Source organism: Schistocerca cancellata, chromosome 12 (genome assembly GCF_023864275.1).
Source record: "Schistocerca cancellata isolate TAMUIC-IGC-003103 chromosome 12, iqSchCanc2.1, whole genome shotgun sequence".
NCBI classification, from domain to species: Eukaryota; Metazoa; Arthropoda; class Insecta; order Orthoptera; family Acrididae; genus Schistocerca; species Schistocerca cancellata.
Genome location: NC_064637.1, coordinates 94,362,764 through 94,383,123, shown reverse-complemented (window position 1 = coordinate 94,383,123; position 20,360 = coordinate 94,362,764). Strand labels below are relative to the sequence as shown.

Below are 20,360 nucleotides of genomic sequence, written 5' to 3'. Positions count from 1 at the left end.
TAAAACACTTAGCTTGCTAAACAATCCGTGGACTTGTGAGTGCGGAAACGGCCAATATATTGAAATTCTGCGTAAATTTAAAACAGAATCTTTGTACTGTGTAAGCGCTGTTGGACTCATATATGACGATTTCGAGGAATTCTTGAAAGAACCAGAGTGTACAGGAGCTCTAGAGAAAGAGAATGAAGAAGGACGATTAATGAAAAGAGACTGAAATGTCAGTTAATTTTAAGTATTTTCAGCCAGAATGGCTATGTTGGTGAACTGTGACTGTGTGGGAAAATTATTTATTTCAAGTTTCTGCTACCAGTCACTTTTTATTTTATGCTTAATCTAACATAGTGCAACGCGTTTCGAACATGTTTTGTTCATCCTCAAAAGTTTGTACATACATATGTATGTATGTATATGTGTACATATGCATGTATGTACATATGTATATATGTACATATGCATGTATATACATACATATGTATGTATGTATGTACAAACCCTTGAAGATGAAAAAAACATGTTGTAACCGCGTTGCATTATATTAGATTAAGCATAAAATAAAAAGTGACTGTTAGCAGACACTTGAAATAAATAAATAGTTAATTTTATTGATAATAAAAAATTATGAAATAGTAATACTAAGATGTCTTGGTTATAGCTTACTTATTAATAAAATTATTTATATTAAATATGAGTGGTATCTGACTTTCTTAATTGAAAATAATTATAATAGTCGCGGACCTACAACTATTGTCCATTAGTATGGTTGTAGATCTGAAGATGATCATGTGATGATCGAAACCGCTCACGTTTCAAATAAATATGCCATGCGATCTACACTGTTATAATTATTTTTTCAAAAATTCGTAACTGAAGCTTGGGGAAGAAATGTTCTCTAACCAGTACTAATTCTGTACTCCTGTATGTGTACTAAGACGTTTTCGCAATAAAGTTAATTAGACAAGCCAATATTTTGCTGGTCTGTGTGCCAGCTTTGTAATAACTAATACAAAACGTGATCAAAAGTATCTGGACGCTTGTTAGTGGATATTAATGTGGGGTGTGTCCACCCTATGACTTTATGATTTGTTGAACTCTAGTAGGAACACTTTATAACACTATCACTGCACCGTTTTGCTATGTCAGCATATGGATAATACTCGATTTTGGTGTTTGCATGCAGTATAATGTTACCCTCTGGGAGGATTTTTTCAGATTTAACCGTGAAATGCCTAAAGGATTTTGCTTATCAAACTTGAAATTAAAGTTACGTAAAACACAGAGAAAGTGTTAGATCCTAATGTAGATAATGTTTTAACTAATCAAATTTACTCAAATGAAATAAAGTAATAAAGTCGCCAGCCTAATTAGGCATAAAAATGTGAAACATTTCTTTTATAAAAAATGTAAATAGTTTTGGTGGAAAAACACCACCTATACTCCTTTCTTACGAAAGTGCAATGAACCCTATCACAAGCAGTGGATAAAAGCAGTTACTGTAAGAAATTCAAGTAGTCACAAACATAAATGACACTTTAACACACATCAACAGTAATTACTTCGCCAAACCTGAATTATTTCATCATCATAGCAATTGCAATTCATTAGTAAACTAGAAATGGACAAGGGCCCAACTTACTTCATCAGATACTTTCTACACAGCACAAATGTAATCTAAATGCAGTTGCATTAAGATTCACACATTCTTTAGTAAGCAATGTTTTAACTGTTTTTGTGAATAAGGGCACTCATAGTAGCTTTACCTTCAGTAATAGAAACAGTAAGTAGGGGGCTCCCAATCTGATAGTACAGTTCTTATCACACAATGTGCACAAAGCTAAACATAGACTTCAAAAGCAGTGAGTATATTCATTAATCAAGTAACTTTATGCATTTTTGAACAACTTACAATGGGGGCCCTTAATCTTGACTGCTATTATAAAGTAAACACACACGTTTCTGAAGCAATTTAAAATCAGTAAACTTTGGTAACACTCTTTCATAAATTTGGCTTTTTCAACAGTTAATGCAGCACATATTTTTTACCAGGTATTGTATTTCAAATCTACCTTTGAGAACATTCACTTCAACTAACCTCAACATGACTTGTTAACTGTTCGTCATCAGCACAATCATTTACTTTTATAGCCAGAATTTAAGCTAGTAATCTTTAAAACCACAAAACTTTAAACTGAGGAAATTCAATAACTAGGGGGCGGGGGGATTTCATGAAAGCAACACTTTCTTCCTCCCTCAACTTCAACAAAATCAGCAGTAATTTTAGGCAACTTTTTGCACTCAGTTTCAAGCAAAAGTAATCAAGTTTTTGATTATCAGTTCTCATACTCAGGGCCCTCGGAAATCATTGTTCAAAAGGAGAGGATCCTAAGATGTATTATGATAGGAAACAATTCAAGGTAGGTACACGAATTTACTATGTGTTACCTTATATTTGCACATACTAAATGTGCTGATCCGACACTTTACAAAAGTTAGACTTCCCCTCTCTGCTTAAGTGATTGCGCAATGTTGGTGGCGAGTGCATGACGACAGTTGGACTTTCCGTTGGAAGTGATATGCTCTGTTATTTTCTTCCTGGTGACAATCATCAGCTTTTATGGTTCCAGAATGAGATTTTCACTCTGCAGCGGAGTGTGCGCTGATATGAAAAAATGGCTCTGATCACTATGGGACTTAACTTCTGAGGTCATCAGTCCCCTAGGACTTAGAGCTACTTAAACCTAACTAACCTAAGGACATCACACACATTAATGCCCGAGGCAGGATTGGAACCTGCGACCGTGACGGTCGCGGGGTTCCAGACTGTAGCGCCTAGAACCGCTCGGCCACTCCGGCCGGCACTGATATGAAACTTGGATGGTAGGAGACGAGATACTGGCAGAGGTAAAGTTGTGAGGACGGGGCGTGAATCGTGCTTGGGTAGCTCACTTGGTAGGGCACTTGCCCGCGAAAGGCATAGGTCCCGAGTTCGAGTCTCGGTCCGGCACACAGTTTTAATCTGCCAGGAAGTTTCTGCTTTTCCAGCAACAGAGCAATGTATTAGAGCAATTCATCCACCCGAGGCTTTCCCATAATATCTCCAGGCACTGAAAGCCCCACTCGGCAGCTGCACAATGCACCTTCCAATTACTAGCGGCCGATTGTACGGTTGCTGGTCTCCGACTGACTACTGTTTCACCTTTTCACTTGCACCAACCACATTTTGCGCGCGCTAGCTCACTTTTGTTTCAGAGGGGAAGCACACGCAAGTTTTCATTTATACAGTTGAAAAGTCCTAAGTGTGACTCACTATACAGGGTGGTCCATTGATAGTGACCGGACAAAATATCTCATGAAATAAGCATCAAACGAAAAAAACTACATAGAACGAAACTCGTCTAAATTAAAGGGGGAAACCAGATGGCGCTGTGGTTGGCCCGCTAGATGGCGCTGCCATAGGTCAAACGGATATCAACTGCGTTTTGTTAAATAGGAACCCACATTTTTTATTACATATTCGTGCAGTACGTAAAGAAATATGAATGTTTTAGTTGGACCAATTTTTTCGCTTTGTGATAGATGACGCTGTAATAGTCACAAACGTATAAGTACGTTGCGCCTAAGCGGACGGTATTTGCTCCGTGATACATTACCCGTGTTAAAATGGACCGTTTACCAATTGCGGAAAAGGTCGATATCGTGTTGATGTATGGCTATTGTGACCAAAATGCCCAGCGGACGTGTGCAATGTATGCTGCTAGGTATCCGGGACGACATCATCCAAGTGCCCGGACCGATAGCCGGATAGTTACGTTATTTAAGGAAACAGGAAGTGTTCAGTCACATGTGAACGTCAACCACGACCGGCAACAAATGATTATACCCAAGTAGGTTTTTAGCTGCTGTCGCGGCTAATCCGCACATGAGTAGCAGACAAATTGCGCGAGAATCGGGAATCTCAAAAACGTCGGTGTTGAGAATGCTACATCAACATCGATTGAACCCGTACCTTACTTCTATGCACCAGGAATTGCATGGCGACGACTTTGAACTTCGTGTACAGTTCTGCCACTGGGCATAAGAGGAATTACGGGACGATGACAGATTTTGTGCAGGCGTACTACTTAGCGACGAAGCGTCATTCACCAACAGAGGTAACGTAAACTGGCATAATATGCATTATTGGGCAATGGAAAATCCACGATGGCTGCGACAAGCGGAACATCAGCAACCTTGGCGGGTTAATGTATGGTGCGGCATTATGGGAAGAAGGATAATTGGCCCCCATTTTATGGATGGCAATCTAAATGGTGCAATGTATGCTGATTTCCTACGTAATGTTCTACCGATGTTACAACAAGATGTTTCACTGCATGACAGAATGGCGATGTACTACCACCATGACGGATGTCCGGCACGTAGATCGCGTACGGTTGAAGCGTTATTGAGTAGCATACTTCATGACAGGCGGATTGGTCGTCGAAGCACCAATCCATGGCCGGCACGTTCACCGGATCTGACGTCCCCGGATTTCTTTCTGTGGGGTAAGTTGAAGGATATTTGCTATCGTGATCCACCGACAACGCCTGACAACATGGTTCAAAATGGCTTTGAGCACTATGGGACTCAACATCTTAGGTCATAAGTCCCCTAGAACTTAGAACTACTTAAACCTAACTAACCTAAGCACATCACACACGCCCATGCCCGAGGCAGGATTCGAACCTGCGACCGTAGCAGTCCCGCGGTTCCGGACTGCAGCGCCAGAACCGCTAGACCACCGCGGCCGGCCTGACAACATGCGTCAGCGCATTGTCAATGATGTGCGAACATAACGGAAGGCGAACTACTCGCTGTTGAGAGGAATGTCGTTACACGTATTGCAAATGCATTGAGGTTGACGGACATCATTTTCAGTATTTATTGCATTAATGTGGTATTTATAGGTAATCACACTGTAACAGCATGCGTTCTCAGAAATGATAAGTTCACAAAGGTACATGTATCACATTGGGACAACCGAAATAAAATGTACAAACGTACTCACGTTCTGTATTTTTAATTAAATAATCTACCTGTTAGTAACTGTTCGTCTAAAATTGTGAGCCATATGTTGGTGACTATTACTGCGCCATCTATCACAAAGCGAAAAAAGTGGTCCAACTAAAACATTCGTAATTCATTACGTACTACACGCAAATGTAATAAAAGAAGGGGGTTTCTATTTTTAAAAAACGCAGTTGATAATCGTTTGACCTATGGCAGTGCTATCTAGCGGGCCAACCATATCGCCTTCTGGTTTACCCCTTCAAGCTAGACAAGTTTCATTCTTTGTGGTTTTTTCGTTTGATACTTATTTCGTGAGATACTTGGTCCAGTCACGATCAATGGACCACCCTGTATATAATAGCTTGACAGTTTTGCTTTTATTTAATCGAATTTTTATGTTGTTCGCAGACTGCAACATCTTCTAAGCTTTTCACGCTAATTAAGGCCATATAAGCACGGACTTTTCCGAATGTACTTTTGACCAAAAATCCTTTTGCTTTCTTATGAAGTTACTTCTAAGCAACTTTCACCCCATAACAACCATTTCTTTATATCTAACCCAGAAAAGAAATACCAATTTTCATAAATTATGCTTTAAATTGTTTTTATCTAACGAATTATTTTCATAAAGTTTTCATCCCCTGTTTCACTCCCTTAGGGGATGAATTTCCAGAAATACTGAAACGAGTTTTATTTCTAAGTAAGACGTCAAGTACCATTTCTCATAAATGTAGGCTTAAAAATCCTTTAGTAGTTCTTTAGTAGTTATTTATTTTCAAAAAAGCTTTCACCCACTATTTGAACCCAATAGCGTTAAATTTCCAAAAATGCTGAAACACATATATATTTAAATTTGTTGTATCTGGGATTCACAGTCATAAAAATGTTTTAAAGGACATCATCTTTACGCCAGTGACTGTGACTGTCGCAAGACATCCTGTTCAAGTTCGGTGGTTGATCCTTCCACTCAGTTTTTTATTACAGAGGCCAACCGGCTCTCTGACCGAACACGCTGAACTACCGTGCCGACAAACTAAGTAGTCGCACACCGAATCAAATACCAGTCTTTTTAGGTCTAGCTTCAAAATTGCCTTAATAGTGACATTTTTCAAAAAAGCCCTTCATCCCGTATTTCTCTCCCTTAAGGTTGGAATTTCGAAAAATCCCTTCTTGAATGAAATCTACAGTATAAGATCCACACCTTCACCAGATTCCAAGTTTCTATCCTTAGTGGACCGAGCGAGGTGGCGCAGTGGTTAGACACTGGACTCGCATTCGGAAGGACGACGGTTCAATCCCGCGTCCGGCCATCCTGATTTAGGTTTTCCGTGATTTCCCTAAATCGCTCCAGGCAAATGCCGGGATGGTTCCTTTCAAAAGGGCACGGCCGACTTCCTTCCCCGTCCTTCCCTCATCCGATGAGACCGATGACCTCGCTGTCTGGTCTCCTTCCCCAAACCAACCAATCAACCAACCAACCAATCTATCCTTAGTGGTTTTGTCTGGGCAATGATGAATCAGTCTGTCAGGACGTTGCCTTTTATATGTAGAGCTATAAAGATTTTCCTTGTTACTTAATGATAGAGGAACGTGTTAGTATCAATTAGTGCATTCGCATCATGTGCATGGAAGTGATGAAGGATGAGAGATTATGGGGCACAATTAACCTGCACATCAGTTCTGACAACAAGTGTAAACAAATATATTCCATTTCTTGTAGCCTCAGGAAACGTACTCGAGTGCTTCGCCGTGGTAAGATTGTTGTGCAACCCAACTCGTCTACCTACTCACCTAGTAGTTGGACGAAAAAAGGTATCAGAAGTGATTCTACTGTCCAGTCTCATTCACATCTGTCTTAGTACACATCCTCATTTCATACGTATTACGGTATCTTGAAATGCATGGCCCCTATATCAATTAACATGGACTGTGAAAGTATCAGCCATGCCTAACCCAACGCTCGCTTTTCTCGTCCGACATTCTGGAAGCCATTGGTCGGGTGGGTTCTTTATATCTTGACTCCGAAAATGCATTTCACTCAATACGAACGGAAGTATTACTAACGGAAGACGCCTGAATCCCTTGTGCGGAGTTCAAAATGGTTCAAATGGCTCTGAGCACTGTGGGACTGAACTGCTGAGGTCATCGGTCCCCTAGAACTTAGAATTAATTAAACCTAACTAACCTAAGGAAATCACACGCATCCATGCCCGAGGCAGGATGCGAACCTGCGACGGTAGCGGTCACGCGGTTCCAGACTGTAGTGCCTAGAACCGCTCTGCCACTCCGGCTCCGGCCGGCCCTTGTGCGGAGTCTGCAGAGAGATATTTCTGCAGAGAGTGGGCATCATGGTGGGTTGAGCGGCTTTTGCAGGTAGCACATAGGCACACAAAGAATTTGTTATCTCCCTAGCAGGGTAGCGCAGCCTGCTGTGTGTACAACATGTGGTAGGTGTTAGTTTCAACACACGTGGACAGCCTGAAGAAACTATGACCAGCCACTTTTTTTACAATAAATTATTTTGTCTTTACCAGTTTCAGGTTGGTTTGACAATCTTCAGACGAGGACTAAGTTACTATGGAATGTGATAGTTGGTAAGTGAGATGTCGAAACCAAAGAAAATGATAGCAGAGAACTCCTTAGAATGTCTTGTGCTGCACAGTAATGTCAACACATCCCATTTCCGCACAAGTTTCACTCTGGACAACCATCACAATACGCTAACGAAAGTGTCATCATTTTCTCCATGTGTGCCTCCTCGCACCCGTCTGAATATGGTGGCTAATCGTAGGAAATGCTGTATGGATTTTCATCCAGTTTCAATTAATAGATACACCGATTCACGAGGAAGGGTCCTGGGCATAATTTAAAAATATAAAAATTTTTAGCATATTGCAGCCCCGTCAGCAACTGTGATAGACTAACATTTTGAAGGATCAGCCTCAGTTGCGCAAATTTTCTGATCTTTACCAGGTTTCGGTTAAATTAATCTAGCCTTCTTCAGAAGCATAAAATTACTATAACATGCAAGAGTAAGCCACAGTCACCTTTAAAATTAAAACCTATACTACCGTAGTACCTTGTAGAATTAAAAGTACTTAACAGAAGTCCAGCCCCGGCATCTCTTCACCACGCGGTCAGTTGGCAACGGCAACTACGTACACAAATGTTATTAATTCTGAGAGCGACTGTTTCATAATCAAATGGTTCAAATGGCTCTGAACACTATGGGACTTAACGTCTAAGGTCATCAGTCCCCTAGAACTTAGAACTACTTAACCCTAACTAACCTAAGGACATCACACACATCTATGCCCGAGGCAGGATTCAAACCTGCGACCGTAGCGGTCACGCGGTTCGAGACTGTAGCGCCTAGAACCGCTCGGTCACCGAGGCCGGCGTTTCATAATCGTAACTGATGGTTATTGAACAATGAAGTTACATTTTCCCGTTTTTTTTCTCAAGGCTGAGGTTCATGTATTTAAAATTAAATTGACAGTCCACTTCTCGCATAACGTGACGTCAAAGGTAGCACAGAAACAGGAAAAAAAAACGAAACTGACACAAATAACAGCGAAATTGGCAAAAAATAACACTGAAAGTGGCAAAATTAACACTGACGTTGGCAAAAATCACCGAATTTGACAATAAACACACCGAATCTGGCAAGACGTAAAACTGAACCTGACAAAAAAATACCAAATTTCGCAAAAAATAACACCGAATTTGGCAAAAATTGATTCCGAACTTGGCCATTAAATAAAACGATTTTTTCCTGTCCCTAATTGTAGTTAAGTTGGGAAAACGATACCATTGCCACCTAGCGAACAGCCGCCATAACTCGAGAGAGCAGCAGTGCCTTGACCACGCAGCAAGTGGGGTCAAATTTGCATCTGGTCGTGTGGTGAAGCGGTAGATCGTGTGGCTGGGTGCTGAAGGAGTGTGGGAGCGAATCCTAAATGTCTCACTTTTTCACTGTGCCTTTTAACTTAGCAGTCGCCTCTCACTGGCGTGGAGATACGCATTTCATAGTGCCAATTTCTGTCCCTCTCTGATTAGCAGCCTAATTCACTGCAAATTCTTCGAACAATGGGCAGGCAGTGAGTTACTCCACTTTGCAATATCTTGATAAAAATGATCAATCAAGAAAAGATTATCACCACATCATCAAGATGTCATGTGAGACTTACAGTTTGAAATAAGCAAATACTTTTAAACAATTGTTTCCCTGCAGTCGTTTGAGAACAGTTGCGTAGCGGAAAAAGGTGCGAGTCCAAAATACATGGTGTATTATTTTTTATGCTACAAGTAAAATGTTTCCCGAAAAAGTACTTCAGTAAGTTTGCTTTGCTTTCTTTCAGCAGCGCAGCAGATAATTGGCCTTTCAGTTTTCTGCCTTCCTTTAGTTGGGTTGGGTTGTTTTGGGGAAGGGGACCAGACAGCGAGGTCATCGGTCTCATCAGATTAATGAAGGATGGGGAAGGATGTCGGCCGTGCCCCTTCAAAGGAACCATCCCGGCATTTGCCTGGAACGATTTAGGGAAATCACGGAAAACCTAAATCAGGATGGCCGGACGCGGGATTGAACCGTCGTCCTCCCGAATGCGAGTCCAGTGTACTAACCACTGCGCCACCTCGCTCGGTTTCTTTAGTGAGACGCAGATATTGACACGAGTATTTCATGACACGGCGAAGAAGTCTGCCATAAGGCGTCAACGACAAGGAACTCCGGCAGTGAATTTCAACAATGCATGACATATATAAGCTTCACAAGAGGAGTGCTGTAACAGGAGCTGAACATGTACGTCATATGTGGTGTTTTTTTTCATTGCTTTCTTGTTTTATATGTATCACCCCAGACAGCCTCCGATACATACTACATCACTCACGCGCACACATGCAGTCATGAGTGAAATACCGTATTTACACTGGTCATAAACATACAACTCACATCACGATGTGCTCCCATCATTGTCATGGGATGTCACTTCAGACACTAGTTCACTCCGGGACACGTAACAAAAATGGTTCAAATGGCTCTGAGCACTATGGGACATAACTTCTGAGGTCATCAGTCCCCTAAAACTTAAAACTACTTAAACCTAACTAACCTAAGGATATCACACACATCCATGCCCGAGGTAGGATTCGAAAAAAACGGTTGAAATGCCTCTGAGCACTATGGGACTTAACATCTATGGTCATCAGTCCCATAGAACTTAGAACTACTTAAACCTAACTAACCTAAGGACATCACACACATCCATGCCCGAGGCAGGATTCGAACCTGCGACCGTAGCAGTCGCGCGGCTCCGGACTGAGCGCCTAGAATCACTAGACCACCGCGGCCGGCGTAGGATTCGAACCTGCGACCGTAGCGGTCGCGCCGTGCCAGACTGAAGCGCCTAGAACCGTATGGCTACCCCGGCCGGCACTAAAGTGTAACACTGTCCAGTCTGTGTATTTCTACGTAACGTGGGGATAGGAATGAGAGGACAGGTAAGTCCACACCTCAACAGGTTTTTGTTTGGGGACGTATCATTGTAGGAACTTTTGTTCTGGTTTTAACCATGAGTACCTCCTGTAGGGGTACGTGACACTTGTTCCTAAACACCCTCTACCTATCATGTGTTTCGGTGGAGGAATACAGTACATATTTCGCGTTTCACAAAAGAAGCAACGGTGGTATTCGAGAGACACTGAGACAGTGCGACATTCAGAGCCGTTTCAGCTAAATCGTGTCAGAAGGCGACGGTGCATAGCGCTGCACACAATTCCGATTTCCCTCTCGCTCGGCTGGCACGCCGTTTCCCGGTAACAGCTATCCATTGGGTAACGCCGGCGCGTTGCTATGGCAACGATTGCTACGGTGCATTCCGGCAGTCTGTGACGTCAGTGGCGACGTGCAAACATCCCTAAGCGGTACTGGGCCCTGCCCCACCAGTTGCAAAGGACAGTGCGTGCCTGTGCGTGAGTCTCGACATTTGAGCGGTAGCTGGTGGGCGAGCGTGCATTCCCTGAGAGGCGTCTTCGGCATTTATTCTGGCTGCGTCTCTTAGCCGGGCGACAGTTTTTCCGCTGCATTTTCAAGAGGAACGTCTGGCTTCATCAGTGCAAGATGTAAGTAATCCGTTTTTCACTGGTGTTTGCGAGCTATCTGTTTCTGAAACTCGAGTCGTATAAAAAAGTATAAAATGAAATATAGAAAAAAGTATAAACATGAATATAAAATATAAAAAATACAAATATGAAATATAGAAATAAATCATAAACATGAATATAAAATCTAAACACAAATAAATAACATAAAATAAAAAATATAAATACAAAATTATAGACAAAAACAAAAATACAACGTAAAATATAAAAAATTAATATCAATATAAAAGTATAAAAAATTAAATTTCCTTGTGTCGTATATTTTTGACGTCGGTTAGGAAAAGGCGACTATTTGCGGGAAAAAAATGTTCAAATGTGTGTGAAATCTTAAGGGACTTAACTGCTAAGGTCATCCATCAGTCGCTAAGCTTACACACTACTTAACCTAAATTATCCTAAGGACAAACACACACACCCATGCCCGAGGGAGGACTCGAACCTCCGCCGGGACCAGCAGCACAGTTGATGACTGCAGCGTACTTGCGGAAGTAAACTACTTTTTTAATTTACGTAATTCACCCTTCAGCAGTATAATACCATTTAGCCACACACAGGTGAAAAGATAAATTCAAATAATTATCTGTCAGTAACTTTTTATTTACGCCCACAAAGCGTTTCTAGACCTTAAACGCTCGACTTCTGCTGGATCAGTGGATTATATTACTTCTTTTTTTTTTTTTTTTGTTGAACGTAGCCAGCTTTGAGTTCGATTTCGCTAGAAGTAAGTTACAGACTACATGTACATCTACAACTACATGGTTAGTCTGCAATTCACACTTAAATACCTGGCAGAGGGGTCATCAAACCATTTTAAAAAAAAACGGCTCTGAGCACTATGGGACTTAACATCTATGGTCATCAGTCCCCTAAAACTTAGAACTACTTAAACCTAACTAACCTAAGGACAGCACACAACACCCAGCCATCACGAGGCAGAGAAAATCCCTGACCCCGCCGGGAATCGAACCCGGGAACCCGGGCGTGGGAAGCGAGAACGCTACCGCACGACCACGAGATGCGGGCGAACCATTTTCAGACTACTTCTCTACCATTCCACTCTCGAATGGCGGGTGGAAAAAAAGGAACTCCTAAATCTTTCCGTTCGAACTCTAATTTCTGTTATTTTATTATGATGATCATTTGTCCCTACGTAGGTGGGTGTCAACAAAATATTTTCGCGTTCGGAAGAGAAAGTTGGTGATTGAAATTACGTAAATAGATCTCTCTGCAAACAAAACCGCCTTTGTTTCAGTGACTGCCACCCCAACTCGCGTATCATATCAGTGACATTCTCACCCCTATTGCGCTATAACAAGAAACGAGCTGCCCTTCTTCGCACTTTTTCGATGTCCTCCGTCAATCCTACCCGGTAAGGATCCCACATCGCGTAGCAATATTCCAGCAGAGGACGGACAAGTGTAATGTAGGCTGTCTCTTTAATGGGTTTGTCGCATCTTCTAAGTGTTCTGCCAGCAAAGCGCAGTCTTTGTCCCGCCTTCCCCACAATATTATCTGTGTGGTCTTTTCAATTTAAGTTGCTCGTAATTGTAATTCATAGGGATTCAGTCGAACTGACAGTCCTTACATTTGTGCAATTTATCGTACACCCAGAATTTATCGGGTTTCTTATAGTATCCATGTGGATGACCTCTCACTTTTCTTTATTTAATGCCAACTGCCACTTTTCGCACCTTTAGAAATTCTCTCTGGATCATTCTGTAACAGGAATTGATCGTCTGATGATTTTACTAGACGGTAAATTACAGCATCATCTGCAAACAATCTAGGGGGGGGTGCTCAGATTATAACCTAGATCATTTATGTAAATCAGAAACAGCTGAGGGCCTATGACACTACCTTGTGGAACGTCAGACATCACTTCTGTTCCACCCGATGATTTACCGTCTCTCACTACGAACTGTGACCTCTATGAGAGGAAATGACGAATCCAGTCACACAACTGAGACGATACTCTATACGCACGCAATTTAATTAATAGTCGCTTGTGAGGAACGGTATCAAAAGTCTTCTGGAAATCTAAGAATATGGAATCGATCTGAGATCCCGTGTCGACAGCACTTGTTTACGCAATATGGCAAAAGGAATACCCATTTTATGGTTCAAATGGCTCTAAGCACTATGGGACTTAACATCTGAGGTCATCAGTCGCCTAGGCTTAGAAACTACTTAATCCTAACTAACCTAAGGACATCAGACACATCCATGTCCGAGGCAGGATTTGAACCTGCGACCGTAGCAGGCGCGCGAATACTCATTTTACTTAAAAACTAAGCTACTAACGATATGCTACAGCAAAAAGAACCATTAGGTTCGTCATAAATATACATTTTCATCCTCACACGTAACACTTTCACTGCCGGCCGCGGTGGCCGTGCGGTTCTAGGCGCTCCAGTCCGGAGCCGCGCTGCTGCTACGGTCGCAGGTTCGAATCCTGCCTCGGGGATGGATGTGTGTGATGTCCTTAGGTTAGGTAGGCTTAAGTAGTTCTAAGTTCTAGGGGACTGATGACCTCAGATGTTAAGTCCCATAGTGCTCAGAGCCATTTGATCCATTTTTAACACTTCCACAAAATTACACACTCACATTAACAACATTGACAACATCGATAATAATCTAATAAGATCTCACAAACTAGGCAAGCTAGAGACTCAACCATTATTAAGAACCTGACATTTGTATGCACAGTGGGAAACATGTGTAGAACATGGACAGTGACAAAGCTGAAACAGCGGCAATGAACTTTTTTAGAAGCTTTAAAGTATAGTAACTTTTTCCGCCGTCTGTTGTCGATGACCTCAGATGTTAAGTCCCATAGTGCTCAGAGCCATTTGATCCATTTTTAACACTTTCACAAAACAACACACTCACATTAACAACATTGACAACATCGATAATAATCTAATAAGATCTCACAAGCTAGGCAAGCTAGAGACTCAACCATTATTAAGAACCTGACATTTTTATGCACAGTGGGAAACATGTGTAGAACACGGACAATGACAAAGGTGAAACAGCGGCAATGAACATTTTTAGAAGCTTTAAAGTATAGTAACTTTTTCCGCCGTCTGTTGTCGAGTGACCGACCAAAATCATACAACTCGGCAAATGACCAAACCGGAAAAACTGTAAAAATATGCCCAAAATATAGGTTTAGAAGTTTTATACTTGTCATATTTCCTTTTATGTTTTGGAATGATGACATTCTTAGACGGAAAAATTGTAAAGAGTCAAACACTGTCTTGTATACTATTTATGTATACACTTGATTCGCAGTGCAAAATAGTAACGGATGTACGATGACTTTTAGAAGCTACTCTGTCTCTTCATCTGTACTCTCTCTGACAGTTTATCTCGTTTATTCGTGCCTGTGAGTCATATAAAAAAGAAAAAAAAAAGAATGAAATGAGCGTATGGCATTGCTCGCCGGGGGGGCCCCATTCGGGTAAGTTCGGCCGCCGAGTGTGAATCTTATTTCAGTCGACGCCACACTGGGCGACTTGTGTGCCGGTGATGAGTATGAAATGATAAGGACACACAATACCCAGTCCACGAGCGGAGAAAATTCCCCAACCCGTCCGGAAATCGAAACCGGGCCCGCAGCATTGGAGGAAACCACGTAACCACACAGCTAAGCAGGCGGACATCTAAAAAAGAAAATGTATGTTTACGACGAACCTCACGGTTCTTGCCGCAGGAACGTATTGTAAGTATTTAATCACTGTTTAATATTGATAACCCTAGTGGCACATTCCGTTTGCAGCGCAATGAATCTCAAAACAGGCAAGTGGCTACATCCAGCGAACAAAACTGTAAAGTAATCCACTGATGATCATGAAGGCGAGGCTGTTAAGTCCTCGAACAGCTATATGGCGGAAAATGGTTTGACACGGATAATTGTTTTAAATTTTGTTTTATTAAATACACTTCTGGCCATTAAAATTGCTGCATCAAGAACAAATGCAGATGTTAAACGGGTATACATTGGAGAAATATATTATACTAGAACTGACATGTCATTACATTTTCACGCAGTGTGGGTGCATAGATCCTGAGAAATCAGTACCCAGAAAACCACCTCTGGCCGTAATAATGGCCTTCATACGCCTGGGCATTGAGTCAAACAGAGCCTGGATGGCGTGTACACGTACAGCTGCCCATGCAGATTTAACACGATACCACAGTTCATCAAGACTAATGACTGGCGTATTGTGACGAAACAATTGCTCGGCCACCATTGACCAGACGTTTTCAATTGGTGAGAGATGTGGAGAATGTGCTGGCCAGGGCAGCAGTCGAACACTTTCTGTATCCAGAAATGCCCGTACAGGACCAGAAACATGCGGTCGTGCATTATCCTGCTGAAATGTAGGGTTTCGCAGGGATCGAATGAAGGGTAGAGTCGTCGGTTATAACACATCTGAAATGTAACGTCCACTGTTCAAAGTGCCGTCAATGCGAACAAGAGGTGACCGAGACGTGTAACGAATGGCACCCCATACCATCACGCCGGGTGATACGCCAGTATGGCGATGACGAATACACGCTTCCAATGTGCGTTCACCGCGATGTCGCCAAAGACGCGTGCGACCATCACGATGCTGTAAACAGAACCTGGATTCATCCGAAGAAATGACGTTTTGCCATTCGTGCACCCAGGTTCGTCGTTGAGTACACCATCGGAGGCGCTCCTGTCTGTGATGCAGCGTCAAGGGTAACCGCGGCAATGGTTTTCGAGCTGATTGTCCATGCTGCTGCAAACGTCGTCGAACTGTTCGTGCAGATGGTTGTTGTCTTGCAAACGTCCTCAGGGATCGAGACGTGGCTGCACGATCCGTTACAGCCATGCGGATAAGACGACTGTCATATCGACTGCTGGTGATACGAGGCCGTTGGGATCCAGCACGGCGTTCCGTATTACCCTCCTGAACCCACCGATTCCATATTCTGGTAACAGTCATTGGATATCGAACAACGCGAGCAGTAATGTCGCGATACGATAAACTGCAATCGCGGTAGGCTACAACCCGACCTTTATCAAAGTCGGAAACGTGATAGTACGCATTTCTCCTCCTTACACTAGGCATCACAACAACGTTTCACCAGGTTACGCCCGTCAACTGCTGTTTGTGTATGAGAAATCGGTTGGAAACTTTCCTCACGCCAGCACGTTGTAAGTGTCGCCACCAGCGCCAACCTTGTGTGAATGCTCTGAAAAGCTAATCATTTGCATACCACAGCATCTTCTTCCTGTCCAGAATGAGATTTTCACTCTACAGTGGAGTGTGCGCTGATATGAAACTTCCTGGCAGATTAAAAGTGTGTGCCCGACCGAGACTCGAACTCGGGACCTTTGCCTTTCGCGAGCAAGTGCCTTACCATCTGAGGTAGGAGACGAGATACTTGCAGAAGTAAAGCTGTGGGTAGTGGGCGTGAGTCGTGCATCGGTAGCTCAGATTGTAGAGCACTTGCCCGCGAAAGGCAAAGGTCCCGAGTTCGAGTCTCGGTCGGGCACACAGTTTTAATCTGCCAGGAAGTTTCTTCCTGTCGGTTAAATTTCGCGTCTGTAGGACGTCATCTTTGTGGTGTAGCAATTTTAATGGCCAGTAGTGTATAATATTGTTTGATTGCTAAATTTTCACATTTTAAATCTGTTAAATCCCATGTCATCGTCTTCTGGAACAGCTACGTATATTCACGACCATTTTTAGACCAAAAAAAGGAGGATCAGGACCATCTGTCATGGCAGTTCGTGAACTTTGAGCAGAGCTCTGTTCAAGTGTACCGATGTTGTTGAGATTAATAATAGCAACTCATTCGAAAGTAACTGTCACATCCACTCAGTGAACAATAGACAAGAAAACTATTTACACTTAAGTAAACAGTCCTATAATCAGCAGCCGGCCGCGGTGGTCTCGCGGTTCTATGCGCGCAGTCCGGAACCGTGCGACTGCTACGGTCGCGGGTTCGAATCCTGCCTCGGGCATGGATGTGTGTAATGTCCTTAGGTTAGTTAGGTTTAAGTAGTTCTAAGTTCTAGGGGACTGATGACCACAGCTGTTAAGTCCCATAGTGCTCAGAGCCATTTGAACCATTTTTTATAATCAGTTCGCACTAAGGGGCGCGTTATTCTGCAGGTTTAATTTTCAAAAGACTTCCAACAGAAGCGAAAAATTGAGTGAAAGACCCAGATGTCAAGTTTGTTTTCATTCTGTACAAGAGTTTGTCGCACTAGTATGACATGTTGCACTGTAACACATTATTTACTCTTTACTACTACAAGTTTTTGCGTCTTCTTCCAGCTTTTATCCACTTTTGTTCTGATTTTTAACTTTCCTTATCAGATGTATGTACTTGTTTTCGTTCACGCGATTCCATGGAACGTAATACATTATATCAAGTCACATGTAGTCAGTATCCAAATCAAACGCAGTGTAGCTTCCTCCACGTGAAAAAATTTTGTTTGACCGTTACTGAGGCTTGACAGTGAGTGATATAGGGCTACTATTCACTTTTTGTTGTGATTTTTGTTTCATATTACTTCTTGATTGCATTAACAGTGCAATATGTTGCAAGTGATCAATTTATTTAATTTTGTTTCATTATAGTTTTGCCTAGATACGTGATCATGTCTCACGAGATTTCATTATGAATTCTATAACCTTTCTTGGAAGAGAAATCAAAGACATTTCACTCTTTGTGTGTTCTGCGGTTCAAATAACAGCTATTGGCCTCGTTGTACCTCACGGTGTTGAGCCTGCTGATATGCAGAAATGTAAGGAAGTTTTCTTGGGAAAAAAAACTGAATTACGTATTGATCTCTCTTGCGTCCCTTAGTGGGGGAAAGAAAAACATATCGACACAACAGGAGTGTTCCCTACCACCCGTCGCAACTGAAGGCTGGTTTTTGAAAATGAAATGCATCACTTAACCTGTCGAGAATCTTGAGTGTTTCGTGCGCTGAGAATAGTTGTTTCGAGAAAAAGGCGTTTAAACTTCGATTAAAGACAACAAGTCGCTACAAACCTTATCACTGACCTGCGATCTCAGCACCATAGAGGCACGCATCCTCTTTCTCAAACATGATCTGTTTATAAATATGGTGCTGTTTTTCAGTCTGGACTCTTTTAAAAACTGAGATAATCCTTGCTCTGCAGCTTTCAAGCGTTTCCTGTCGGATAACATCGCGAAGTACTTGCTGTTGGTCGCTGTAGTTCCTAACACGTTCATGGTCTTCAGAATAGATGAATAACCTGCGTTGAACATAACTGCAGCTATATGTCGCTATTTCAACATTTTTACCCCACAATGGTGTTTCGGTACCAATTTCCAATTGCGTGCGCTGAAGCTCTTGTTGTCATTTCGTGTATCGGCACCGGTGCATGTTTTTCGCAAACCTTCATCGGACAGAACTTCATATACAGGTCACATCTTATGTGCAACTACGGCAGTGTAGCTCATTGGGAACCTACAGCTGCCTCTACTTCGATCGATTCCATTCAAAACGCCATAACAGCAAAAATACGAGGGCTATCCACAAAGTACGTTACGTTTTGGAATTAAAAATGAATAAAGTATTGGAAATTTTTTTTATTATATACAGATGAAAGCCACACCTAATACTACTTTTCTACATAGTTTCCACTTAAATTAAGGCACTTATCGTAGCGATGGACGAGCTTGGAAATTTCTTCGTCGTAAAATTCGGCCGCCTGCGCCTTCAACCACGTGGTTACCTCTTCTTTTGGGACAGAAAAGGTGTGATTTTTGTGGATTTCCTGGAAAGAGGCACTCCAATAAACTCTCAAAGGTATTGCCAAACTCTGCACAACCTCAGAAGAGCAATACAAAACAATCGCAGGGGAAAGTTGGGCTCAAAGATCTTGCTGATTCACGACAACGCCCGGGCCCACACGGCAAATGCCACTCGTGAAGTTCTCGAATCTTTTAAGTGGGAGTTGTTTCCTCACCCGCCGTACAGCCCCGACCTGGCACCGAGCGACTTCCACTTGTTCCCAGCAATGAAGAAGTGGGTGGCTATGCAGCGTTTTGATGACGACGCACAGCTTCGAGAAGAGGTAACCACGTGGTTGAAGGCGCAGGCGGCCGAATTTTACGACGAAGGAATTTCCAAGCTCGTCCATCGCTACGGTAAGTGCCTTAATTTAAATGGCAACTATGTAGAAAACTAGTATCTAAGTGTGGCTTTCATCTGTATATAATAAAAAAAATTCCAATACTTTATTTGTTCTTAATTCCAAAACGTAATGTACTTTGTGGATAGCCCTCGTACTTTCACAATCAAAAAGTCATTTAGCAGGTTTGGTTCAAATGGCTCTAAGCACTGTAGGACTTAACATCTGAGGTCATCAGTCCCCTAGAACTTAAGACTACTTAAATCTAAATAACCTAAGGACATCACACACATCCATGCCCGAGGCAGGATTCGAACCCGCGACTGTAGCAGCAGCGCGGTTCCGGAGTGAAGCGTTTAGAACCGCTCGGGTGCAGCGGCCGGTTTGTAGCAGGTATATCTTATATACTTTGGGGAAAAATTAGGTAAAAAAATCAATTTTTTCATTGGTGTCGACCAGGACCTCCCATTAAGATCGTGCGGTTACACAACTGTGCGGAGGGGACTTTCGCTTGAATTGCGATACTTACAACGCCTTTCCGCTTCTGTCTGTAGTATTCTGAATCTGTGTTACAAGTCGTCTGTTAAAATTCACCATTTTTAGACGAGCAACAGACATTTCTTTGAATTATTAGAAAAGTTAATTTCAGATCAGTAATTTTCAGTGGTTTTAGGCGCTGAACTGTCCCATGTGCTGGTTAGAATAGTTGATGTGTTCTGTAAGAGATGGATGTATGAAAACAAATTTTTTTTTGTTTCCATACACTAGATTTTTTAGAACAGTGGAATTTTAATTTATCGCCATTCTTTCAATGTAAAGTGTATTGCTTTGTTTTTCAGCCCAGGTGAGTTGAAATATTGATAGCTTTATTGTGGTTTACGAGTATCAAGTTTCAGGCTACGAGAGGCATTCAATGAGAAATGCAACACTTTTTTCTCGCCCAGTTTCGGTTAAAAAAATGCGGAACTTTTTCTGAAAGGTCTTGGAATATTGCCTCTTCAGTCC

At 42.2% G+C, this 20,360-nt stretch overlaps 1 protein-coding gene across 1 annotated transcript in view; it reads left to right on the top strand.

Moving 5' to 3' along the window:
* The first annotated feature begins 247 nt into the window (after positions 1 to 247).
* Positions 248 to 20,360, top strand: part of LOC126109483 (leucine-rich repeat-containing protein 15-like) — a 38,502-nt gene continuing 18,389 nt past the window's right edge. Inside the window, exon 1 of the mRNA XM_049914509.1 lies at positions 248 to 255. Within this exon, the coding sequence (XP_049770466.1) occupies positions 248 to 255 (8 nt within the window). The remainder of the gene's footprint in view (positions 256 to 20,360) is intronic.